The sequence below is a fragment of the Pongo pygmaeus genome, chromosome 8 (assembly GCF_028885625.2).
Source record: "Pongo pygmaeus isolate AG05252 chromosome 8, NHGRI_mPonPyg2-v2.0_pri, whole genome shotgun sequence".
Lineage (NCBI taxonomy): Eukaryota > Metazoa > Chordata > Mammalia > Primates > Hominidae > Pongo > Pongo pygmaeus.
The window spans coordinates 68,134,897-68,158,890 of record NC_072381.2 but is presented as its reverse complement, the minus strand read 5'-3'; the positions used below and the strand labels follow the sequence as shown (position 1 = coordinate 68,158,890).

General features: G+C 37.4%; 1 protein-coding gene across 4 annotated transcripts in view; it reads left to right on the top strand.

Moving 5' to 3' along the window:
* Positions 1–23,994, top strand: part of ADK (adenosine kinase) — a 570,201-nt gene that overhangs the window by 61,014 nt on the left and 485,193 nt on the right. For all 4 annotated transcript variants that reach the window (XM_054503670.2, XM_054503668.2, XM_054503669.2 and 1 more), the window contains exon 3: positions 6,293–6,346. In XM_054503670.2, coding sequence (XP_054359645.1) covers positions 6,293–6,346 — 54 coding nt within the window. The remainder of the gene's footprint in view (positions 1–6,292; positions 6,347–23,994) is intronic.

Sequence of the window (23,994 nt, the reverse complement as noted above, 5' to 3'; positions counted from 1 at the left end):
ATTTGAAATAAACTGCTATTTGAATCTTTATGTCATTTCACATATTGAGTGATTGGTCCTGAGTTGCTCTGGGGCTTCCTCAAAAAACAACCTAAATTATGGATACTAAATGAACATAGACTACTTTCCTTCATTTTGCCCAGATAGATGCTGTTCTTTGGGTTCTTTGATGTTCAAACCTAACTTTGAATATTGAAGGAAATGGTACTTCTAAGGATACATAAACATAGATTCTTTTTTAACAGTTCATTTCACAGCTCAACACACACTTTTTGGAGCACACGTTTTATGGTTACTCTTTTGCCAAATACTGGGAATACAATATTAAATAACTGTTTTGCCTTTAAGCAGCTTGTAATCTAATTGAGGAGACAGATGTGGAAAGAAATCACTTACTTCTTCACAGTGGCATTATAGAATAGAGGTTAAGAGTGTGCTCTGGAGCTGTGTGACCTTGGTTATCTATGGAAGCTCAGTTTCCTTGTGAGTAAAATAAGGATATTAGGGTTCTTGTGAGGATTGAATGAGATTATTTGTATGTTTGGCATATGTTAGCTAATATTATTGGCTACTGAGGAGCTTGAAATCTCTCATGCCTCTATTATTGGCAGTGGAGAGCACTTGAGAGATTTAAGCAGGCAGATGACATGGTTGGATTCATATTTTAGGATTATGTGAATTGCTTTGTCTGTAGTGGATCAATAGATTTGAGGAGGCTATAGTGATAAACCCGTTGCGAGATGATGACTTGATCACTTTAGTTATGATAGAATGGTTGGGAGAGAGTGCAATAATACTTTCGTGTTATCAAGGTAAGACTTGATTGATTTAATGAAGAGGGCAAAGGAGTTAGAGATAACATTTGAATTTTTGGTTTTGGTGACTGATGGTGATATTTACAAATGAGTTAGGGAGTATAGGAGGAGGATATGGAAGAGGGGCTTGAAAGATTGAATTGAGTTTTGTTCAAGCTTGAGATAACTGTGATATCCAGGCAGGCATATTCAGGAGACAGTTGGATTTATGTTTTTTGGCGGGTAGAAGAGTCATGGCTGGACTCCTTTTGTTTTTGGTGACAGGGTCTTGCTGTGTTGCCCATTCTGGAGTGCAGTGAGTGGTGCTGTCATGCCTCCCTGTAGCCTCCCAGGCTTAAGCAATTCTCTTACCTCAGCCTCCTGAGTAGCTGGGACTACAGGCATGTGCCCTACCATGCCCAGCTAATTTAAAAAAAATTTATTTTTTAGAGATGGGTCTCACTATGTTGCCTAGGCTGGTCTTGGAATCCTCTCACCTCATTCTCTCAAAGTGCCGGGATTACACATGTGAGCTACAGTGCCTCGCCTGGACTCTTTAATTGTATTTAATTTTACATAGTTTGACGCAATATTATTCAATAAATGGTAGCTATTACTAGCACTATTTTTATTATTATGTGGGTGGTATTTAAAGCAACCAGTAGATGAAACTTTCTAAAAAAAAAAAGAGTAAAAAGTAAAAGAAGTGGGCTGGAAGCTAGAACATTTAATAGATGGATAGATAAAGAATGAGTATAGACTGAGATTAAGAAAAAGCAGAACTAAGACAAGCTCTGATGAAGTATGATGAGTTTATATAAGAATAGTCAATAATACCTGATGCAACAGAGATATCTAGTAAAGTAATGCCTAAAAGGGTCCCCTGTATTTGAATGGGATGTCAGTGGCGCCCTCTGCCAGGCAAATCACAGTGCAAATATGGAGACAAAAGCCAGAAATAAAATGTATTAGCAAATAAATGGGAGGTTGATATAACATGGGCCGGTTTTGTTGATGTGACCCAAGAGCTAAGCAGTGATATAAATATCTTCCAATTCCAAATTTAAAAATGTCCTTTAATAAAAATATGTGGCTAGTCATTTTGAACAATTATCAATAAAATTTTTAAAATAAAAAGCATAAGAAAAATTAAGAATACAAAGAGTGTAGTTCTATTTTAGGTATTTAGGTTTAAATCTAGTTTGATTCTTTCAGCTTTCTCTAATTGAGTTTTAATCCTCATTTACTTTGCTAATGAGATTTAAAAATATTATTTTCATAAACCTTGTAACTTTTTGCTTTTTTATTCTAACCCTGTGATTTACTCTTAATCTATTTCTTTATAAGCTTCTTAAATTTCAGTCCAGCTTTAGTCTCAAACATTGTTGTAGTGATTAATGGTTTTGTCCCCCCATTCTCTTCCTTTCTAATATATTTTAATCAACTTTTTTTAAAATTGGAAGAGCCAATTAAATATGTTGTTTAAAATCTTGCCACATCCACACTGTCTACCTGATTGGTTTTACCAATTCTGTAAAACTTTACTTGATACTGTTGGGATTCTTTGGACTATGTGGCAATATTTGTAGATTTATAGAAATTTTACTGATTTAATTCTTGGAAGCAATTTTAGTTCCAAGTATTTATAGAATATTTTATTGTCATCTGCTATGTACCACATCTTAACTTGACATTAACTGTGCAACATTAGGCATGGGACCCCTCTTATGACTGTCCTATTTCGGAACTTCACAGTCTGTACCTGCGCCTTTCAAGGCACTAAGTTCTGTGCTATGCTGGTCTTCAGAGGAGCAGCACATTTGAATAAAAAGTGTTTGTTTCAGCCTCAATAAAAGGCTCTTATAAAAGTTGTCAACATTTAAAAGTGCCCTTTCCTCCCTTTTTGAGCTAATTGAATTCTTCATTTTATAGGGGTAGAAGATTCCAAGAAGAGGGGGCAGGGATGAGTATTTATCATAATTGTTAAATAATGCGCTGGACACTTTTTGTGTAATGTTATTTGATCTGGATAGCAACCCTGTGACATAGGGAGTTTTATCCTTATTAGAGAAATTAAGTGGCTTGTCCAGTTCAGAAAACAAGTTAATGTCAGAATCAGGATGATATTGCAGGTTTTTTGATTTGTATCTAGTGATTTTTTTCACTCAGTGGTTCTCTTTGTAGGGGCTAGAGGCAGAATAAAGAGGCAGGCTACTTCCCTGTGCTCCCTCTTGCTTCCCCGTCTTCTGTTCTTTGGAGTGTATGTCATTTTTCTCCAGTAATTTAGGGCAGAAAAAAATGTTGAGGACTACCACTGTACCATTTTGTTGTCTCTGATTTTTAGGAACTATGTTCATGGTAAGAATTGATTATAAAAGAATACCTATCTATGCCATTAGGAAACAAAACATCCAAAATATAGGCTGTGCTTTGCATCATTCTATGAAAGGCATAGTGGGAAGTTGAGTTATAGCTTTCTACTAAGTTGAAAGTAGGCCCTGCTGCCTAGGCTGGAGTACAGTGGCACAATCTTGGCTCACTACAACCTCCATCTCCCAGGTTCAAGTGATTCTCCTGCCTCAGCCTCCCCAGTAGCTGGGACCACAGGCGCCTGCCACCACGCCTGGCTAATTTTTGTATTTTTAGTGGAGATGGAGTTTCGCTGTGTTGGCCAGGTTGGTCTTGAACTCCTGATCTCAAGTGATCCACCTGCCTTGGCCGCCCAAAGTGCTGGGATTATAAGCATGAGCCACTGTGCCCAGCTAATGATTTTTAATAACTTTATATAATACTGATAAATCACTTTTTTTTTTCTTTTTGAGACGGAGTCTTGCTCTGTCACCCAGGCTAGAGTGCAGTGGCTCGATCTCGGCTCACTGCAAGCTCCGCCTCCTGGGTTCACCCCATTCTCCTGCCTCAGCCTCCCGAGTATAGGGACTACAGGCGCCCACTACAATGCCTGGCTATTTTTTTTCTATTTTTTTAGTAGAGACCGGGTTTCACCGTGTTAACCAGGATGGTCTCGATCTCCTGACCTCGTGATCCGCCTGCCTCGGCCTCCCAAAGTGCTGGGATTACAGGCGTGAGCCACCACGCCTGGCCTAAATCACTCTTTTTAGTGGACTCTAAATACCATTGTGATTTGATACCCCTTTTATTCATTTATAAAAATACATAAACAGCTTCCTTTTTTGACGTTTAAAAATTTTATAGTCCTTTCTGCCTTGAATTTGCATTTCTGTTATACTTTTCACACCAGATTCTATTCTTATATGATGTATTTTATGCATAAGTTATATTTTGCCTGTAACATGCATACATTATGAAGGTAGTATATTTTTATGCATTACAGTCTTTCATGCATATTGATTACCCTATTATATGTCTTTGCAGCCAGCCAAAATGTAAAATTTAAAATATCTCTTAGTCATTAAATTGTAATTAGCACAAAGTAAAATAACAAATGTATTAAAATGTTGCTAAATTATTTTTTATTTATTAAAAAATTTTTTTTTCTCCTTCTCTGCCTTCAAAATGTTGCTAAATTATTAAACAGAAGAAAATAGGCTGGGTGCAGTGGCTCACGCCTGTAATCCCAGTACTTTGGGAGGACAAGGTGGGCAGATCACTTGAGGTGAGGAGTTCGTGACCAGCCTGGCCAACATGGTGAAACTTCGTTTCTACTTAAAGTACGAAAATTAGCCGGGCGTGGGGGTGCATGCCTGTAGTCCCAGCTATTTTGGGGGCTGAGGCACGAGAATTGCTTGAACCCAGCAGGCAGAGGTTGCGGTGAGCCGGGATTGTGCCACTGTACTTCAGCCTGGGTGACAGAGTGAAACTCTGTCTCAAAAAAAAAAAAAAAAAGTTTTGCAGACAAAATATGAATCATTCCTTGTTTAACACTTAAAAGGTTTTTATACTCAGGCAATACAATAGTGTATAATTTCATTCAGAATAGGTGAGGAGTATGTCATCCTTTTTATATTAATAAAAAGTGAATTTTAGGCCATTTTCTCTTACTTAGAATACCTGAAACTGGGTATTTTGTAAGAAAAGGAATTTATTTCTTACAGTTATGGAGGTTGAGAAGTCCAAGGTCAAAGGGCTGCACTTGGTGAGAACCTTCTTGCTGATAGTGACTCTACAGATTCCTGAGGTGGTGCAGGGTATCATATGGCAAGGGGCCTGAACCTGCTAATATGGTAGCTCAGGTCTCTTCTCTTCTTTTAAAGCCACCAGCTCCCCTCCCATGATAACCCATTAATCCATGAATGGATTAATCCATTTATGAAGGTAGAGCTCTCATGATCCAATTACTTCTTTAAGGCCCCACCTCTCAATATTGCCCCATTGGGGATTAAATTTCAACATGAGATTTGAGGGGGGTCAAACATTCAAACCATAGCAGTGGGTTTAAAGGTACTTGTGAAAGAGGAGACCGGAGAGGAAAATCAACATGACCTTTCAAATGGACCTATGATCCATTTTCAGGCAGATTAATTTTAAATTTTATGAAAGGGTTGAGTATGAATGAGAACTGAAGACCTGGGAATTGTCCAGTGTTGTTTATCTATTTCTGTGTACCCTTCAGAAAGTCTGTTTACCTTCAGCAGTATAAATATATGGTACTGTGAAAGATCCCTGATCTAATATTTATAGCAACCTGTATTTTATGACCAGAGAAACTGAGACTTAAAGATGTAGAGTACTTGCCTATGGTCACTTAGCTAGTAAATGGTCAATCAAAAACTCCAAAACTTGAGGCCAGGTACGGTGGCTCATGCCAGTAATCCCAGCACTTTGGGAGGCTGAGGTGGTTGGATCACTTGTGGTCAGGAGTTCCAGAGCAGCCTGGCCAATATGTTGAAACCCCTTCTCTACTAAAAATACAAAAATTAGCTGGGCATGGTGGTGCGTGCCTGTAATCCCAGCTTCTGAGGAGGCTGAGACAGGAGAATCGCTTGAACAGGTTGCACTAAGTCAAGATCGTGCCATTGCACTCCAGCCTTGGTGACAGAGTGAGACTCTATCTCAAAAAACAAACAAACAAACAAACAAAAACACACAAAAACCCTCCAAAGCTTTACTTTCCCTCCTGTGTCATGCTACTTAGTACATAGCCTGGTTCACAGTATATGATTACTATACATTTAATGAATGATTTACATATTATTTGTGAAGTCTAAAATACTTAATGTTGTAGTTGTTGCATCAGTTTTGAACTGCTGAATAAGTGTGACATTACAGATGATTTGCTACAGAAGAATATTGAAGATCTTCAAAGCATGGTTAAGGTGATCTCCTTTTAGTTCCTGGAGCGGTGTTCCTGGAAATGACTAATAGAACAGCAAAAAACCGTCTACTTGGGCATTCTTGGTGTTTTATCAATTAAGTCAGAGACCTATAACAGTGTTGGAGTGCTTGTTTTGAAGAGGTCAGCTAACTTACGTTGATACTGTGTGTGTATGAAGAATGTAATTTTCGTTTCTGTTATATAGGTATTCTCTGAAACCAAATGACCAAATCTTGGCTGAAGACAAACACAAGGAACTGTAAGTGCATTAAACCATTGGTTGTAAATAGTTTACTCTGTCTATGAACTTGATATATGTATATGTAAATTATCTGATTTTCAAAATTATATAATGACAAAGTATAATTAACACTATGACCTTAATCCTAACAGAATTATGATAACCTACACTATATAATTTACACTACGTAAAGTTTACACAGGACATAATTTCTCCTGTATTCACATTAAAAGACGTAGTGTTGTATTCCATCATCTAGACTAAAGTCTTATTGGGAAATATGTCATGTCATTTTCTCTTTCCAGATGAAATATTAAATTGTTCCTATTTTCTTTCTGACTGCTTTACCAGAAAAAAGTAAAAAATAAAAATAAATTGTTACTGTTAATTTTTGGGTCTTACTCTGGTGGATCACCCACCTTCATGATAATGATGGAGAAATATAATTTTGTTTCTGTCACTGGTTTGTGGAAAAGTAAATGTCAGTTGTTTGGTACAAGGTAAAACACTTTATTTTATTTTATTTTTATTTTTTTGAGACAGAGTCTTGTTCTGCTGCCCAGGCTGGAGGCACAATCTCGGCTCATTGCAACCTCTCATTCCAGGGTTCAGGCAATTCTCCTGCCTTAGCCTCCCAAGTAGCTGGGATTACAGGTGCCTGCCACCACGCCTGGCTAATTTTTGTATTTTAAGTAGAGATGGGGTTTTGCCACGTTGGCCAGGCTGGTCTCAAACTCCTGACCTCAGGTGATCCGCCTGCCTTGGCCTCCCAAAGTGCTGGGATTACAGGTGTGAGCCACTATGCCTGGCTGAAGACATTTTATTTTCACATCTAACTCAGGTCTCTCTTGGTTTAGTTTAATGTAACCTTCACTTGTACTCATTTATAGGGACAGTAATTTTTTTTCGTAGAGGACTTCAAGACTATTATTTTTTTCTTGAGATTAAGTAATAATTTTTTTCCAAGTACTTTTAAACTGCTTTTTAAAAACTGTCTTGAACCTTTTGTAAATTATTTTCTTCTCTCCTATTTAAGATAACATATAAATTGTTAATTATAAAATAGCAGGACGAATGTTCAGGGAAAGGATTTTCTTATGCATTCTTACCTTTTACACATTCCACTATTATGCTAACCTTTCATCAGTATTTTTATATTTGGCCTATCCTTATTTGAGTATAATCTCCATAGTGGGTTCTCAAATACATATATTGTCAAGAAATTTTTTTGCTGTTTCTTTATTTCCTAGTATAGTCAGTGAGGGCTGGTGATTGTTACTGTAGCATTGGTTGATTATTATTTATAGGTTTGGTAACAGAGCTTCTTTTGCTTTGGGAATTAAGTAGTTGGTGAGCCTTAAAAGTTCCTTTAGTCCTTAGACTATGACCAATATTAAAAATACCAGAAATCTGCTTTTAAAGAATATGTTATTTAATATGTAACCCATTTTAATGTTTTAATTCATTTGAAAGTTTTTTAACTGTCCAAGATATAATTCATCTCTATGGGTATAACTTGGCCAACTGATACTTTTTTCTTACTTTTTTTTTTTTTTTTTTTTTGAGACAGAGTCTTGCTCCGTCACCCAGGCTGGAGTGTAGTGGCATGATCTTGGCTCACTGCAACCTCTGCCTCCTGGGTTCAAGCGATTCTCCTGCCTCAGCCTCCCGAGTAGCAGGGATTACAGGCACCTGCCACCATGCCCAGCTAATTTTTGTATTTTAGAAGAGATGGGGTTTCGCCATGTTGGCCAGGCTGGTCTCAAATTCCTGACCTCAAGTGATCCACCCACCTCAGCCTCCCAAAGTGCTGGGATTATTACAGGCTTGAGCCACCGTGCCCAGTCCCTACATTTTATTATGAAAAGTTTTAAACATATGTTATGTGTTCACCCATATATTTACCACCAAGGTTTTATCATTAACATATTACTGCACTTGTTTTATCTGTTTATTCTTCTGTTCATGCATTACTTCATCTGTTTTTTGGATGCATTTCGAAGTAAATTGTAGACATCAATATGCTTCTCTCTAAATATTTCCACACATATACCATTAACTAGAGTTTTATATTTCAAAGTTTTTTTTTTTTTGGTTTCACCTGTTCTAAAATTTCTTATAAACTGAGTCATATATGTCCTATTTTGTATAAGGCTTCTGTCACTCACTGTGTTTTTGAAATTCATCAGTGTTGTTGCATATATCAGTTAATTCCTTTTTATTTTTGCAGATTAACATTCTGTTGTTTATTTGTTCTATTATTGCTAAGTATTGCCACTCGTTTGATTTGTCATTAGTTGATGGTCTTGATATTTTTGGCTGCTGGCTCTCTTCCTTGTAGTTTTTGACCTACATACCAAAGAAAACTTTCAGTTGAATATGGCGCCATAAAAGCAGAGTATTAATTTAAAAAAATTAAACAGTTATTGAATTAATGAATTTCATGAATTATGAAAGCTGTTTATAAATAATCTCATTTGTGTCTTTGCAACTCAAATAGCCAAAATCTTAGTAGAGTGGTGGTCATGGAAGTTAGAGTCTGCTAAGGAGTGTATAACAACTCACCTGCTGTATTAAAAGCAAAAAAATCTTTTTGTGTTCAAGACCAAGCTTTAAACAACATAAGAGATATGGATATAAAACAAAATTTTATTATCTAATCAGTAATTCCATGCTGTATTCTCATAAAACATTATTACAACTTCTTAATTGCAGTCTGTTAAAGCTTGATTCATTATAAAATTGTAAAAATGTGTTGGCACCATCACATTGACCTGCTCTTTGAAAATTAACCCTAATTCTATAAGAGTACCAATAAGAGAGTACAGTGATAGCTCTAATTATCTTGATATTAATAAATAAAGCGTGGCCTGGCATGGTGGTTCACACGTGTAATCCCAACACTTTGAGAGGCTGAGGTGGAAGGATTGCTTGAGGCCAGGAGTACAAAACCAGCCTGGGAAACATAGTGAGACCCCATCTCTACAAAAAACTTAAAAAAGGCCGGGCACAGTGGCTCACGCCTGTAATCCCAGCACTTTGGGAGGCCGAGGTGGGTGGATCATCTGAGGTCAGGAGTTCGAGACCAGCCTGGCAAAGATGGTGAAACCGTGTCTCTACTAAAAATACAAAAATTAGCCAGGCATGGTTGTGGGTGCCTGTAATCCCAGCTACTCAGGAGGCTGAGGCAGGAGAATTGCTTGAATCTGGGAGGCAAAGGTTGCAGTGAGCCCAGATCACGCTACTGCACTCCAGCCTGGGTGACAGGGCGAGACTCTATCTCAAAAAAAAGAAAAAAAAAAAAATTAGCCTGATAAGGTGGTGTGTGCCTGTGGTCCCAGCTGCGCAGGAAGCTGAGGCAGGAGGATCTCTTGGGCCCAGGAGATCAAGGCTGCAGTGAACCATGATCATTCCACTGAGTTCTGGACTGGACAACAGAGTGAGACCTTGCCTTTAAAAAAATAAAAAAAGAATACCAATAAGAGAGTACAATGATAGTTCTAATTATCTTGATATTAATGAATATTAAGTATGTTTTCATTAAAACATTTTTAGTTCCTGAAATTTTGTGATTCAGATTTCTTATACACTTAGTTACTGATGCTTCACGAGTATACTTGTTTCTCTGTCTGAGGAAGATTGGCATGGGAAAACAGGGAAATATTGGTCAGCAGTGACACTTGTTTTTCTAAGCAAAGTGGTTTTTTTCAAGTTCCTGTTTTTCATTATTCTACATACTGAAGACCTTGGGGGATGATTTTAAGTAGAGAAAGCTGAGCAATTCAAGTTGTGATGTGATTTATCTAAAACTATAGGATTTATACTTTGTTCTGTACATGATCCAGTAATGAACTGGTTTCATCAGCTTTCTAGTTTTTTTCAGTTTTAGTTTTATAAATGGAATAATTTAAAATAAATTAAGAAAACATCACTATTTTACTATTTTTTCACCTACTTTCCACTGTGCTAGGCATTAAAGAAAAGATAGTGTGCAGCTTTTTATATGTCAATTATACCTCAATAAAGTGGTTTAAGAAAAAGTAAAAGATACTGATTTTATTTTATAAATGGAATCTTACTCTCCAATAGTGGCTTTTCAAAATCTTTGGACACATCTGCAGTTATCGAAAATAGAACCATTTTGTTTCCATGAATATCTATTTTATGAATATATAAATTTTGTATTACCTTGGATTTTGGGATCTGATCATAAAGATTTAGGTAAGGAAAGTTAAAAGTCGTCTGGAGTTAGGGGTGAATTCCAAATGCAAATATAAATAAATTCAGAAGTATCCATACTACTTAACACAGAGTAACCTGATATCTGAAGATTTTTTTTGTTTGCTATAAGGCAAGGGGAAAATCTCTTTAAAAGGGATTCACATTTATTTACTTGGCTTTTTAAGATAGCTACCAAGGTAAACAGTGAACTTTTGTAAGCAGTGTATACTGTTCTAAATATGAAGTGTATTTTCCCTTCTGATAGTGAATGAATTCCATTGTGATTTTTTAATGTCAAAAATTAAATTATTTTGTCAGAATAACCCCTTAAATTTTTAAATGTTGTCTTATAAAAGTTAATTATATTGTGATATTTAAATGCTTGCCAATTTAGGATTATGATGAGATGGAAGAAAATAAATAAATTATGCAATAGGCATGAACCTTCAAGGGTATTAGGACGTGCTCAGGATATGATCTTTGGTGCAGTATAAAAATGTAATTTCTTAGTGAATAGTGTCAATTTCCAAACCAGCAGGAAAGTTATAAGTATTTAAATGGAATGTTTAGGGATATGTCAGGGAAGTTAGAGACAATAACATCTGGTATGCTTTTTTTTTTTTTTTTTTTTTTTTGTGAGACGGAGTCTCGCTCTGTCGCCCAGGCTGGAGTGCAGTGGCGTGATCTCGGCTCACTGCAAGCTCTGCCTCAGCCTCCAGAGTAGCTGGGACTACAGGCGCCCACCATCACGCCTGGCAAATTTTTTGTATTCCTAGTAGAGAATGGGTTTCGCCGTGTTAGCCAGGATGGTCTTGATCTCCTGACCTCGGATCTGCCCGTCTTGGCCTCCCAAAGTGCTGGGATTACGGGCGTGAGCCACCGCGCACGGTATGGTATGCTCTTAAATTAATTGTTAATGCTGTGACTTAGCAGTTCTTTGAAATCATCAAGATCATAGACTGGGCTTGTGCCTATAATCCCAGCACTTTGGGAGGCTGAGGCAGGAGGACTGCTTGAGTCTACCAGTTGGAGACCAGCCTGGACAACATAGTGAGACTCTTGTCTCTACAAAAAGTTAACAAAAGTAGCCAGATGCGGTGGTGCGTGCCTGTAGTCCCAGCTATTTGGGAGACTGAGGTGGGAGGATTGCTTGAGACCAGGAGGTCCAGGCTACAGTGAGCTATGATCTGTGCCACTGTGCTCCAGCCTGGGTGACAGAATGAGACCCTGTTAAAAGAATCTTTTTTTTTTTTTTTTTTTTTTGGTAAGAATGATCTAAGAACTGGATATCTATAAAGCTAATAGAAAAAAATCCTGTGAAGCAAAAAGCCAAAATTGAAATAAAGAGCTAGGACCGACAGCAAGGTTAAATGCTTAATTTTTTTTAGTGTTCATAAATAAGGTACAGTTTTAAAAATATCATAAACATTTTTATGATACTATTCTCAGAGCCCAGTTTTTTTTGTATCTTTAAAATTATAGTATTTTGATTCTAGAAATGAACCCTTGAACCAATATCCATATTTTATCATGAATAAGGTGAGAGTAACATTGATAAAATGACTTGCTATAGTTTACATTGCTACTTAAGGACAGTACTAGACCAGAAACCAAATCTCCTGAGTCCCATTTAAGTGCTGTTTTTGTCACACCAAGCAGTTCTCTAAGTATATAGTCTTTTTTTTTTTTGAAACAGGGTCTCACTTTGTCACCCAGGCTAGAAAACTGTTGGTGATCATGGCTCACTACAGTCTTGTTTTTAAAGATGAGGTCTCCTTATATTGCTCAGGTTGGTCTCAAACTCCTGACCTCAAGCAATCCTCCTGCCTCTGCTCCCAAAGTGTTGTGATTACAGGCATGATCTTCTGCACCCAGCCAGTAACTTTTTTTTTTTTGTTTTTTGAGACAGAGTCTCACACTGTTGCCAGGCTGGAGTACAGTGGCGCGATCTTGGCTCACTGCAATCTCCGCCTCCCGGGTTCAAGTGATTCCCCTGCCTCAGCCTCCTGAGTAGCTGGGACTACAGGTGCCTGCCACCACGCCTGGCTAATTTTTATATTTTTAGTAGAGACAGGGTTTCACCATATTGGTCAGGCTGGTCTCAAACTCCTGACCTCAGGTGATCCACCTGCCTCAGCCTCCCAAAGTGCTGGGATTATAGGCGTGAGCCACCGCGCCTGGCCGCCAGTAATTTTTTTTTTTTTTAAAGGGATTAATATCCGTTGCAAGACTTGGTAACTGATCACAGAGAACTCAGTAGTTAATTAAATCAGTTTCACAGTATTGTGTTTTGGTTTTGGAAATCACTTCAGACCTATAACCAATATTGAGTGAGTTGAAGAGAATTAATTACTTCCAAATACAAGGCACTTTACATTCTTCTAAGGAGAGGATGCAACACAAAGCTGTTTGGTCAAGCTTGATACAAAAGCTCTTAGGTGTGCTCATGGAGTAAGTCAAATGTATACATTTTACAACCACATATTATGTTAAATAGAATTAGTTTTTTCTTTTTCCTTCCCATTTCTTTGAACAGTCTTATTCAGAATCTTCATCATTAGCAACTTTGTCATCACTGGAGCCCTTTTCTCTAGAACACATCAGCCTCTTTCTATGTATGATATTTTCGCTGGAAATTTTATCCTGAGCTATAAATGCCTCTCATGTAAGAAAAGTTTTTTTTTTTTTTTGAGTCAAGGTCTAACTCTGTTGCCCAGGTTGGAGTGCAGTGGCATGATCATGACTCACTTGCAGCCTTGACCTTGTGGGCTTAAGCGATCCTCCCATCAGCCTCCTGAGTATCCGGAACTACCAGTGTGCACCACCACACCTGGCAAATTTTTGTATTTTTTGTAGAGATGGGCTCTTGCCATGTTGTCCAGGCTGGTCTTGAACTCCTGGTCTCAAGTGGTATGTCTGCCTTGGCCTCCCAAAGGGCTGGGATTACAGGTGTGAGCCACCGTGCCTGGCCAAGAAAAGTTTTTTTTAAAGTTTATTTTTGTATGTAGTCATAATGTTTGTAAGGTAACCTTTTCACTGTATTGCTTTTTAAACTAAGGTTTAAATAGTTCGTTGTAATAAGCGTTACCATTTGTGCTTATAAGGTTGCATCTCCAGGAGTAAGTACTAAATCTGTGTTAGGTTTCTTTGCTCCTTTTTTTTGTTTTTTGTTTTTTTTTTCTTTTACTGATACGGTCAGGTGGTCAGGTTACTTCTGTAAGGATCCAAAACTAGTGTTGATTGAGGTCATTTCAGGCTTATACATAATCTACAAATGATTCTCAACCAATTGAGATCTGAGTTCACCTCTTTTGATGAACTTTTGATTGAGATCTTACTGTAAAATTCTAGGATCTCATAACTTCTAAGAAATTTTTATACCTGGATTATAAAACTTTGGAAAGATTTGCTTAAATATTTTGTTGCTTAAAAGAAAATAATTGGCCGAGTGTGGTAGCTCACGCCTGTATTCCCAGCATTTTGGGAGGCTGAGGCAGGTGGATCAGTTGAGCTCAGGAGTTTGAAACCAGCCTTGGCAACGTGGCGAAACCCTGTCTCTACTAAAAGTATAAAAAAAATTAGCTGAGCATGGTGGCACTCACCTGTAGTCCCAGCTACTCAGGAGGCTGAGGTGAGAGGATTGCTTGAGCCCAGGAAGTTGAAGCTGCAGTGAGCAAAGATTGCACAACTGCACTCCAGCCTGGGCAATAGAGTGAGAACCTGTCTCAAAAAACAAACAACCAACCCCCCCCCCGCTCCCCCCCCCCAAAAAAAACAGAAAATAATTAACACTGTCATCAAGGAAGGTAACTCATTATAATGATTTTTTTTTTTTTTTTTTTTTTTGAGACAGAGTCTCGCTCTGTCACCCAGGCTGAAGTGCAGTAGCACAATCTCGGCTCACTGCAAGCTCCACCTCCCGGGTTCACGCCATTCTCCTGCCTCAGCCTCCCAAGTAGCTGGGACTATAGGCGCACGCTGCCACACCTGGCTGATTTTTCTATTTTTAGTAGAGGCAGGGTTTCACTGTATTGGTGAGGCTAGTCTCGAACTCCTGACCTCGTGATCCACCCGCCTTGGCCTCCCAAAGTGCTGGGATTACAGGTGTGAGCCACCGCGCCTGGCCTATAAGGAATAATTTTGTGGTTAAACATGGTCTTATATTCATGAATGATAGGTGAATGAAAAATGTATGTTATTGGTGGTAAAATCTTAAAATCCTTAAAGAATTAATTTAAATTGCTACTTTCTACTTATGAAGCACTATATGGTGCCCTGGACTTAGCATTAGAAGAAACTTAGTTTATGTATGAGTTTTGCCATAGGCTGTAGTCTTGGGTTAGAATTCAATGCCACTATGATATTAAGAAATAAGGAATTTATTACAGGAATTAAACCTTATTCAATCATGAGAAAAACTAGGGATATTAAGGTCCCTAAAATGTGAAAGAAAAGTCGCTAAACTGCCTTTTGATGTAGGTTAATGAATTGCATGTTCTGCTAATAGGGAAACTGTGAAGGAGGTTCGTGTGTTGTAGGCTCTTTGCAACTACCACCTTTTTGGGCCTTTAGTGAAAAATCTGGTGATAGGCTTGGTCCTGGTAGTTGTGGACGTAAGGTAGAGTGGGGATGAGTAAGAACAGATTACAGTTCTGCCCATACCTTTGTGTCTGTCCTTCCTGCCTCTAACCAATGACTGCCTTTGGAATGAAATGGCTACTGCTTCAATTGCATCCCCTAAATTTTATGCAAATTTCTCTTGTGAGATATCTTAAGCTGAAACCATATAGGAGAGGAAATTAGGGGAAGTGTACTTCTTCTTGACACAGTTTAATCCCTTAACTTTGTTTAATCACTTAGTCTTCCAAACTTAAGTTCCTCAAATATCATTTTGGGTTTAGATTAGTGCTTTTCTGTCATTGTCCATTAAACAAATGATTTCTTTCATTACCTACTTCTCTTTTAGTCTGTTCAGTGATCCCTCTGGGTATAGCTTCTGAATTTCTAGCATAAAACTCTTCAACAATAACAAAAAATGATAATGATCTTTCCCATCAATTTTTAGGGGGAAGGATAAGGTGTTTCCTAGAAACTTTATTCAGAGCACTTTAGTCAAAGTGTAGTTCATTGATCCTTAACTGCAATTTACTTGACAAGATATATTTATGGGATGAAATTTGTTGAGGGTAACGAAATGGAGAGAGAAACTGCTGGTGTGATGAATTCTCTTTCTTCTTGGTCTACAACAAACAGGAATATTTTGAGAATGTAGCTATGGCAGATTTTAATGTAAGAGTTATGCCAACACTATTTCCCCTTAAGGGTCGAGTCAGACCTTTTGGGAACGATATACACTTGGGGGTCTTGAGTGAACTTTTAGTATTTATTAGCAGCCAGTCTAACCTTGAAAACTTTACTATGTTGATTTATTTTTGGAAAATGTTGAACAATTAAATAATACATGTTAAAGAACAAGGAAGAAGGGCATTGTTTTAATTATTTTATGATCTAATTTAATCCCCACAGCAACTCTGTGAAGCAGATATTGTAATCATTCCCATTTTACAGATGAGGAAGAGACTTCGTAACTTGGCTTATATAAGAAAAGGATAGAACTGTTTAGATCTTTTTGATTGCTTTCCATTTTGTATAAGTTCAGTGACTTAGGAACCTTTTTTAAAAAACTTTTTTGGAGGAGTGATGTTGTTGATTATGAACATATCTACTTGAAAAGTATTTAAAGGTATTTTTGATGAAATTATATTTTATAAGTTTTAGTATGGTTCACTAGAAATATGTCACAGTTTGTAGGTAATACTGTGTTTTATTTTGAGTTGGCTAATTGTTAAGGTAAAACTTTAGAGTATAAAGTGAGCTCATATTGATGAATTGTAATCTGATATTTCCAACAGACTAGGTCTTTTTTTGAAGTTCATGTATTATAACTTTATTCTTTGTGACACTAGCTCCCTCTGTAGAACTTCACTAAGATTGCAACTGGACTTTTTCAATAATTTAGAAAAGTGATCTAAAATTGATCTAATAATTTAGAATTTAGTGATCTAAAAGTGATCTAATAATTTAGAAAAGTGATCTATAAAATTTCCCTGTAAAATTTTACTTTGTATTCTAATCAGTTGCAAGTGGGTTTTTAAAAGTATAAATGTAACCTTTATAAAAATGTTTCACTTTGTACACACAAAGTTTTAATAACATATACAAAATAAAACTTTCTTCTTCAAACATTCCTATAACCTTAATGCTTTTTTATTTAGGAAGGGTAGAGAGAGGTGTGATTTCTAGGTCTGTAGGTCTGTGTTGAGTAAAGCCTGATGGAAGCCCTAAGGGAAAAATAAATTTTGAAGTTTAGCTGGATACTTGAAATTATCCTTTTTTTTCCTGAAACTTTCCGGTTTGACTTGGGTGGGAAAATGTTCATAAGTGATTTTTTTTTTTTTTTTTGTCTTGTAGAGAAGGGAAAAGCAAACTTCTACAACAGGTAGAAAGAGCAAAGAGAAAATCTTAGGAAGATCCAGAAATTTAGCAAAGAATTGCAGGAAAAAATGCTTTACATATACGGTTTAAAAAAATTTTCCTTTTTCTTTTTTTCTTGAGATGTGGTCTCACTCTGTCTCCTAGACTGTTCAGTGGCTTGATCATAGTGATCGTTCCACCTCAGCCTCCTAAGTAGCTGGGACTACAGGCATAAGCCACCACGCCTGGCTCCTTTTTGTATTTTTAGTAGAGATTGGGTTTTGCCATGTTGCCCAGGCTGGTCTCAAGCTCCTGGGCTCAAGTGGTCTGCCTACCTCAGCCTCCCAAAGTGTTAGGATTACAGGCATGAGCCACTGCACCCTGCTCACATATATGAGTTCTATGAGTTTATCCTGTTTTTGGAAAATCCTTTGTTATCAAAGTCTACTTCCAATTTTCCTGTGTGGGAGTGAGCTTACTTATTTTACCACCACTTTTTCTCCTTTCTTTCTGCTATGGTTTGAATGTTTGTCCCCTCCAAAACTAATGTTGAAATTTAATTGGCATTGTAACAGTAATGAGAGTTGGAGGCCTTTAAGAGGTGATTAGATCATGGGGCTCTACCTTCATGAGTGCATTAATGCAGGAGTGGGTTAGTTATCTCTAGAGGGTTGTTATAAAGTGAGTCTGGCCCCTCAAGCACTTGCTTGCTGTTTGCCTTCTGACATGGGATAATGCAGCAAGAAGTTGCTGAGCAGAAGCTGGCACCATACTCTAGGACTTCCCAGCCTTCAGAACTGAGAAACATATTAATATTTCTTTCCTTTATAAATTACCCAATCTCAGGTTTCTGTTAAAAGCCGTAGCAATCAAACTAAGACACTCCCCTAAACCATTTTATATTAAATTGTAAGTTGTATAATTAGCTCTTCAAAGATGTTTTCTCAGACATAATATAAGCTCCATGAAGGCAGAGGAAATATGATTGACTTGCAACATGGAATTTAGAAAAATGAGCGAACTGATTTCAACCATAATGCTAGGGACTAAAACATACAAATGAGGATAAGAAAGAACTGAAGTACATATGCTCTTTCAGTTTCTAAAAATTTAACTGTATTTTCTTCTAAGTAGATTGAAGGATGTTCTTAGGATTATGCTTGAGTAGGCTTTTAAACAATTTTGTGTGGATAATTATCTTTGAAGCCTTTGTTAGTACTAAACATCTTTATTCTGTTAAAATATAATACAGTTTATTCAAACAGATGTACAGTGTGTATTGTGGCACAAAGAAATTCAAGAATGATTCTTATTATTTTTGTTTGTTGGCCTTGACTAAATTTGATATCAGATAATTGCTTTAAAGAATAGATAGGCCAATTTTATTGGTATAACAAATCTACCCTTCATTATCCATAAACCACTTAAATAGTAATCTGGTTTTCCTATACAGACACACCTTGGAGATATTGGGGGTTTGGTTCTAGACTATCACAATAAAGTGAATATCACAATAAAGAGAAATACATGAAGATTGTATTTCCCCAGTGCATATAAAAGTTGTGGTGATATCACACTGTAATCTATTGTATGCAATAACATTGTGTATAAGAAATGTATATGCCTTAATTTAATGTAATCTATTGTATACAATAACATTGTATATAAAAATGTATATTCCTTAATCCATAAAAATACTTTATGGATGAAAATGTTAACAATCATTTGAGCCTTTAGCAAGTTATAATCATTTTGCTGGTGGAGAGTCTTGCCTCAGTGTTGATGGCTACTGACTGATCAGGATGTTGGTTGCTGAAGGTTGGAGTGGCTGTGGCAATTTCTTAAAATAAGACAATAATGAAGTTTGCTGTGTCAGAGCCTTCCTTTCATGAAAAATTTCTCTGTAATATGCAATGCTGTCTGATAGCATATTACCCACAGTAGAACTTGGAAAATTGGAGTCAGTCCTCTCAAACCATGCTGTTGCTTTATCAACTTAAGTTTATGGAATATTCAGAATCCTTTGTTGTCATTTCAGCAGTGTTCACAGCATCTTCACCGTGAGTACATTCCATCTCAGGAAACCACTTTTTTTGCTCGTCTATAAGAAGCAACTCCCTGTCCATTCAAGTTTTATCATGAGATTGTAGCATTTCAGTATCCATCTTCAGGCTCCACTTCCAATTCTAGTTCTCTTGCTATTTCTACCACATCTGCAGTGACTTCTTCCCTGAAGTCTTGAAGCCCTCAAAGTCATCCACGAAGGCTGGAATTCACTTCTTCCAAACTCCTGTTAATGTTGATATTTTGACCTCCTCCTATGAATCACGAATGTTCTTAATGGCATCTAGAATGATGAATACGTTGCAGGAGGTTTTCATTTTACTTTGTCTGATCCATCAGAGGAATCACTGTCTATGGCAGCTATAGTCTTGCAAAATATATTTCTTAAATAATAAGACTTGAAAGTCAAAATTACTCCTTAATTTGGGGGTTGCAGAATGAATGTTGTATTAGCAGCCATGAAAACAGCATTCATCTCCTTGTACATCTCCATTAGAGCACTTGGATGACTGGGTGCATCATCAATGAGCAGAAATACTTTAAAAGGGGCGAGGCATGGTGGCTCACGCCTGTAATTCCAGGACTTTGGGAGACTGAGGCAGGTGGATCACCTGAGGTCGGGAGTTCGAGACCAGCCTGACCAACAGGGAGAAACCCCGTCTCTACTAAGAATAGAAAATTAGTCAGGTGTGGTGGTGCATGCCTGTAATCCCAGCTACTCGGGAGGCTGAGGCAGGAGAATCGCTTGAACCCAGGAGGTGGAGGTTGTGGTGAGCCAAGATCGCACCATTGCCCTCCAGCCTGGGCAACAAGAGTGAAACTCCATCTCAAAAAAATAAAAGCCTAGCCTCCCAAAGTGCCAGGATTACAGGCATGAGCCACCGCGCCCGTCTGTCTGCCCATCTTCTTTTTTAATAGCAAGAAAAGGTTTCCCAGAAGTACTCTGGTAGATTCTCATCACACACACATTCCTAAACCAGTTACTGGCAAAGAAAATAGAATTATCATGATTAATTAGTGTATTCTGAAGTAAATGCTTCCTTATAACTGAACAAAAATTAGAGCTCCACTGGCAACGGGGAAATGGCTGTTGACTTGGCAACTAATAGTGAATTGCTCACAATGTTTAAGTGAAATGGCCTGCCAGATTTCCTGGGAACACAGGAACCAGGGCCAGACTTAGAAACGGCCTCAGTAAGAGGTTTTCTAAAACTATTTTCTGGTATCGTAATTATTCCTAATTACCTTGTGCACTAAAAAAAAATTAAAAATTTTAAATTTAGAATTTTAAACACATTTCCTGACAGTAACCAAGATATAAAAATGTGTAAAATTGAGTGAATATATTTTAAAGCATGGAAGATTTGTGTTACCCTCAGACTTGAAAGGAAACCTGCAAAGTTATGGTCTCATGGGAAATACTGTTTCTTTTTGCCTTGACATAATTTTCAGGCTCTTTGGTTTTATTCTAAGCAACCCAGCAGGTCACCTTTAAAAAGAAACAAACAAAATTACTGTCTCTAAACCAAAGAAGATAGAAAAATACATTCAAATACATTGAAAACTGCCACTTTAGGTAGTGCATTTTTTTTTTTTTAGACAAGAGTCTCGCTCTGTCCCAGGCTGGAGTGTAGTGGCGCGATCTCGGCTCACTGCGACCTCCACCTCCTGGTTTCAAATGATACTTATGCCTCAGCCTCCTGAGTAGCTGGGATTACAGGGGCCAGCCACCACGCCCAGCTAATTTTTTCATATTTTTAGTAGAGAGTACTTTTTAACTGAGAAGAGATGCTGTAAAGTTTTAGGAAATCACAGTGGGGACGATAGTCATACTTCTACTTTCTTCTGAATATAATATTGTTTCTTTTTTCTCCTGCAGTTACTAATTTTTTTTTTCTTTTTGCTTTACGGCTTGGTAGTTCTGAGAATTTTAGATTCAGTTATAATCGACTGTAACTATCAACACATGTTATGGAGTAATATAAATTGTTACTTGATGTTTGGAGTTGTTTTACTCAGTCACTCAGCAAAGGTAAGATTAGATCTCCATTAGATGAAAAGTATTATCTCTTATGCAAAGAGACATTGGTTAGCTCTGGATGAAGACAATGGCTATGGGGTCAGTCAACCTTGTAGAAAGAATAGGCTAGGCACAGTGGCTCATGCCTATAATCCCACCACTTTGGGGTGGTCGAAGCCAGTGGATCACTTGAGCCCAGCAGTTCGAGACCAGACTCGGCAACATAGTGAGAGCCCCCTCTCTACAAAAAATTTGAAAATTAGCCAGGGCATGGTAGTGTGTACCTCTGGTACTAGCTATCAGGAGGCTGAGGTGAGAGGATCTCTTGACCTGGGGAGGTTGAGTCTGCATGCAGTGAGCCATGATTGCGCCACTGGACTCCAGCCTGGGTGAGAAAGTGAGACCTTGTCTCAAAAAAAAAAAAAAAAAAAGACACAATAAAAGTAAAATTGTATAATCTCTGGAAAAAACAAAATAGGCTGTCATGTTCTAATACTCAATATGTAAGGATGTTTAGTATATTAGTGGGTATAATTATTAATAAAATATTCTATTTAGGTATCTTTGAACCAGTTTGTAATAACCAAATCACAAAAATTCAATTTGCTTTGTATGTAAAAATCTTTTAAAATAGAAAGTCTTGCCTTAACTTTCATAAATCTAAATGTGAGCATATATTTATGCTTTTCATTTCTTCGCACAGCTTTTTTTTTTTTTCTCTAAGACAGAGTCTCACTCTGTCGCTCAGGCTGGAGTGTAGTGGCACGATCTCAGCTCACTGCAACCTCTACCTCCCAGGTTCAAGTGATTCTTGTCCATCAGCCTCCCAAGTATCTGGGATTACAGGTGTGCAACACCATACCTGGTTAATTTTTGTATTTTTAGCAGAGACAAGGTTTCGCCATGTTGTCCAGGCTGGTGCACAGCATTTTGTTGTTGTGTGAGACTTGTAATATAACAATAATAATGCTGTCATTTCTTAAAGATGATATATAATCCTATCAAAATATTTGTGGGAAGTAGGTATTTGTCAGCCTGTCAATGTTTTCCTTTTATTTTGTGTGTGTGTTTTAGTACATTCTCCCAGATCCTGAAATTTTCCCTTTAAACTGTTATTATGATGTATGTCTTATTTCTTTCTCTTTTTTTGTCCTAATTATGCTCTCAGGAGTTAACAGAGTATAAAATTATGTTTTTTAAAGGAAACTTCATCAAATATTTGGAAATTAGCAAATATTTTTTAGAGGTAGAAACTGTCATTTGTATTCCTAAGACTTGTAGGCCATTGTATTTGTTGACTGATTTGACGAGAACCTAGTAAGTGATAATGTGTTACTGTTTCTGTCAACTTATATAATTGAGGGACTTTTTAATTGTTCTTACCTTAGACCACTATATACTTGTGGTCTTATAAAGTATATTTGAAAATTATATGCATTTTCATGTTTTGTCAGGGCCTGGGAAAAGTATTTATTTTAAAACTGTAACATCTTAACCTTTAAAACCCATTGTCGGTTATTTGGAAAAATTAGTATTATATGATATGAAGCACTTCTTTTTATTGCTGATTTCAGGTTTCACTATCTGGGAAACTCCGGTGTGGAGGCATAGGTCTGTTAACTATCTTCTTTGTTTTATCTGGAATGTTTTATTGATACTATAAAACAAAACTTATCAGTAAGACTGATTTGGAATTCATATTGTTTGACAGCATTATCACTGTCAATAATTATCCGTTGTCAGTATTTGTAAAGCAGAATAAAAGAAGCCATTATTTAAGTTTAATTCCTGAGATGATTTAGCATGCGGTGTAATGTCAATCTGTGGGAATTTTATTTTAAACTTTTTCTTAGTAAAGTTTACTTTTTAGAGCTGTTTTAGATTCATTCACAGCAAAATTGAGCAAAGATACAGAGATTTCCCATAATCCTCCTGCCCTCACAGATGAACAGTCTCCCCCATTTTCAGCATCCCCCACCAGAGTGGTACATTTGATACAATTGATGAACCAATATTGACACATCCAAATAAAACTATTTTTTTGTGGGAGGAGACGGAGTCTCTCTCTGTTGCCCAGGCTGGAGTGCAGTGGCGTGATCTCAGCTCACTGCAACCTCCACCTCCCGGGTTCAAGCAATTCTCTTGTCTCAGCCTCCTAAGTAGCTGGGACTACAGGCACATGCTACCATGCCTGGCAAATTTTTGTATTTTTAGTAGAGACGGGGTTTCACCATATTGGTCAGGCTGGTCTCAAACTCCCGACCTCAAGTGATCCACCCACCTCGGCCTCCCAAAGTGCTGGGATTACAGGCGTGAGACATTGCACCCAGCCGATGAAACTCTTAAAACAAGATTAATTGATTGATTGAGACAAGGCCTTGCTCTGTCTCCCAGGCTGGAGTGCAGTGATGCCATCATAGTTCACAGCAGCCTGCAGCTCTTGGCCTCAAGTGATCCTCCTGCCTGAGCCTCCTGAGTAGTTGGGACTATAGGCTTATGCTACTGTTCCCAGAAGTCTCTTATTTAATCTGTCTCTTCTAAAGTATAGACGTACAGCTCATACCTTTAGAAATTTCTGAGTTTTTATGGTGGTTCTGCAAATAAATCTGTTTGCTTCTTATTTCTGCCTTCCCTTCCTCCTCAGCCTTTGGTTTTTGATTTTCTCTTATATGCTGGTTCAGCTATCCTTGTTTCTGTTGCTTTAAAGCCTTCAACATATTATGAACATTTTCCACCAAACATATTGTTCTTATGAGTACATCGTAATTTTAGGGCAAGAAACAGAGATGAACTTTGCTTTAACTCTTTGAAGTATGCTAATGGCAAGCATGTTTTTTAAATATAAAAGTTGTACAAGTTGAGATGTTTAATTCCTTTACTTTAAGAA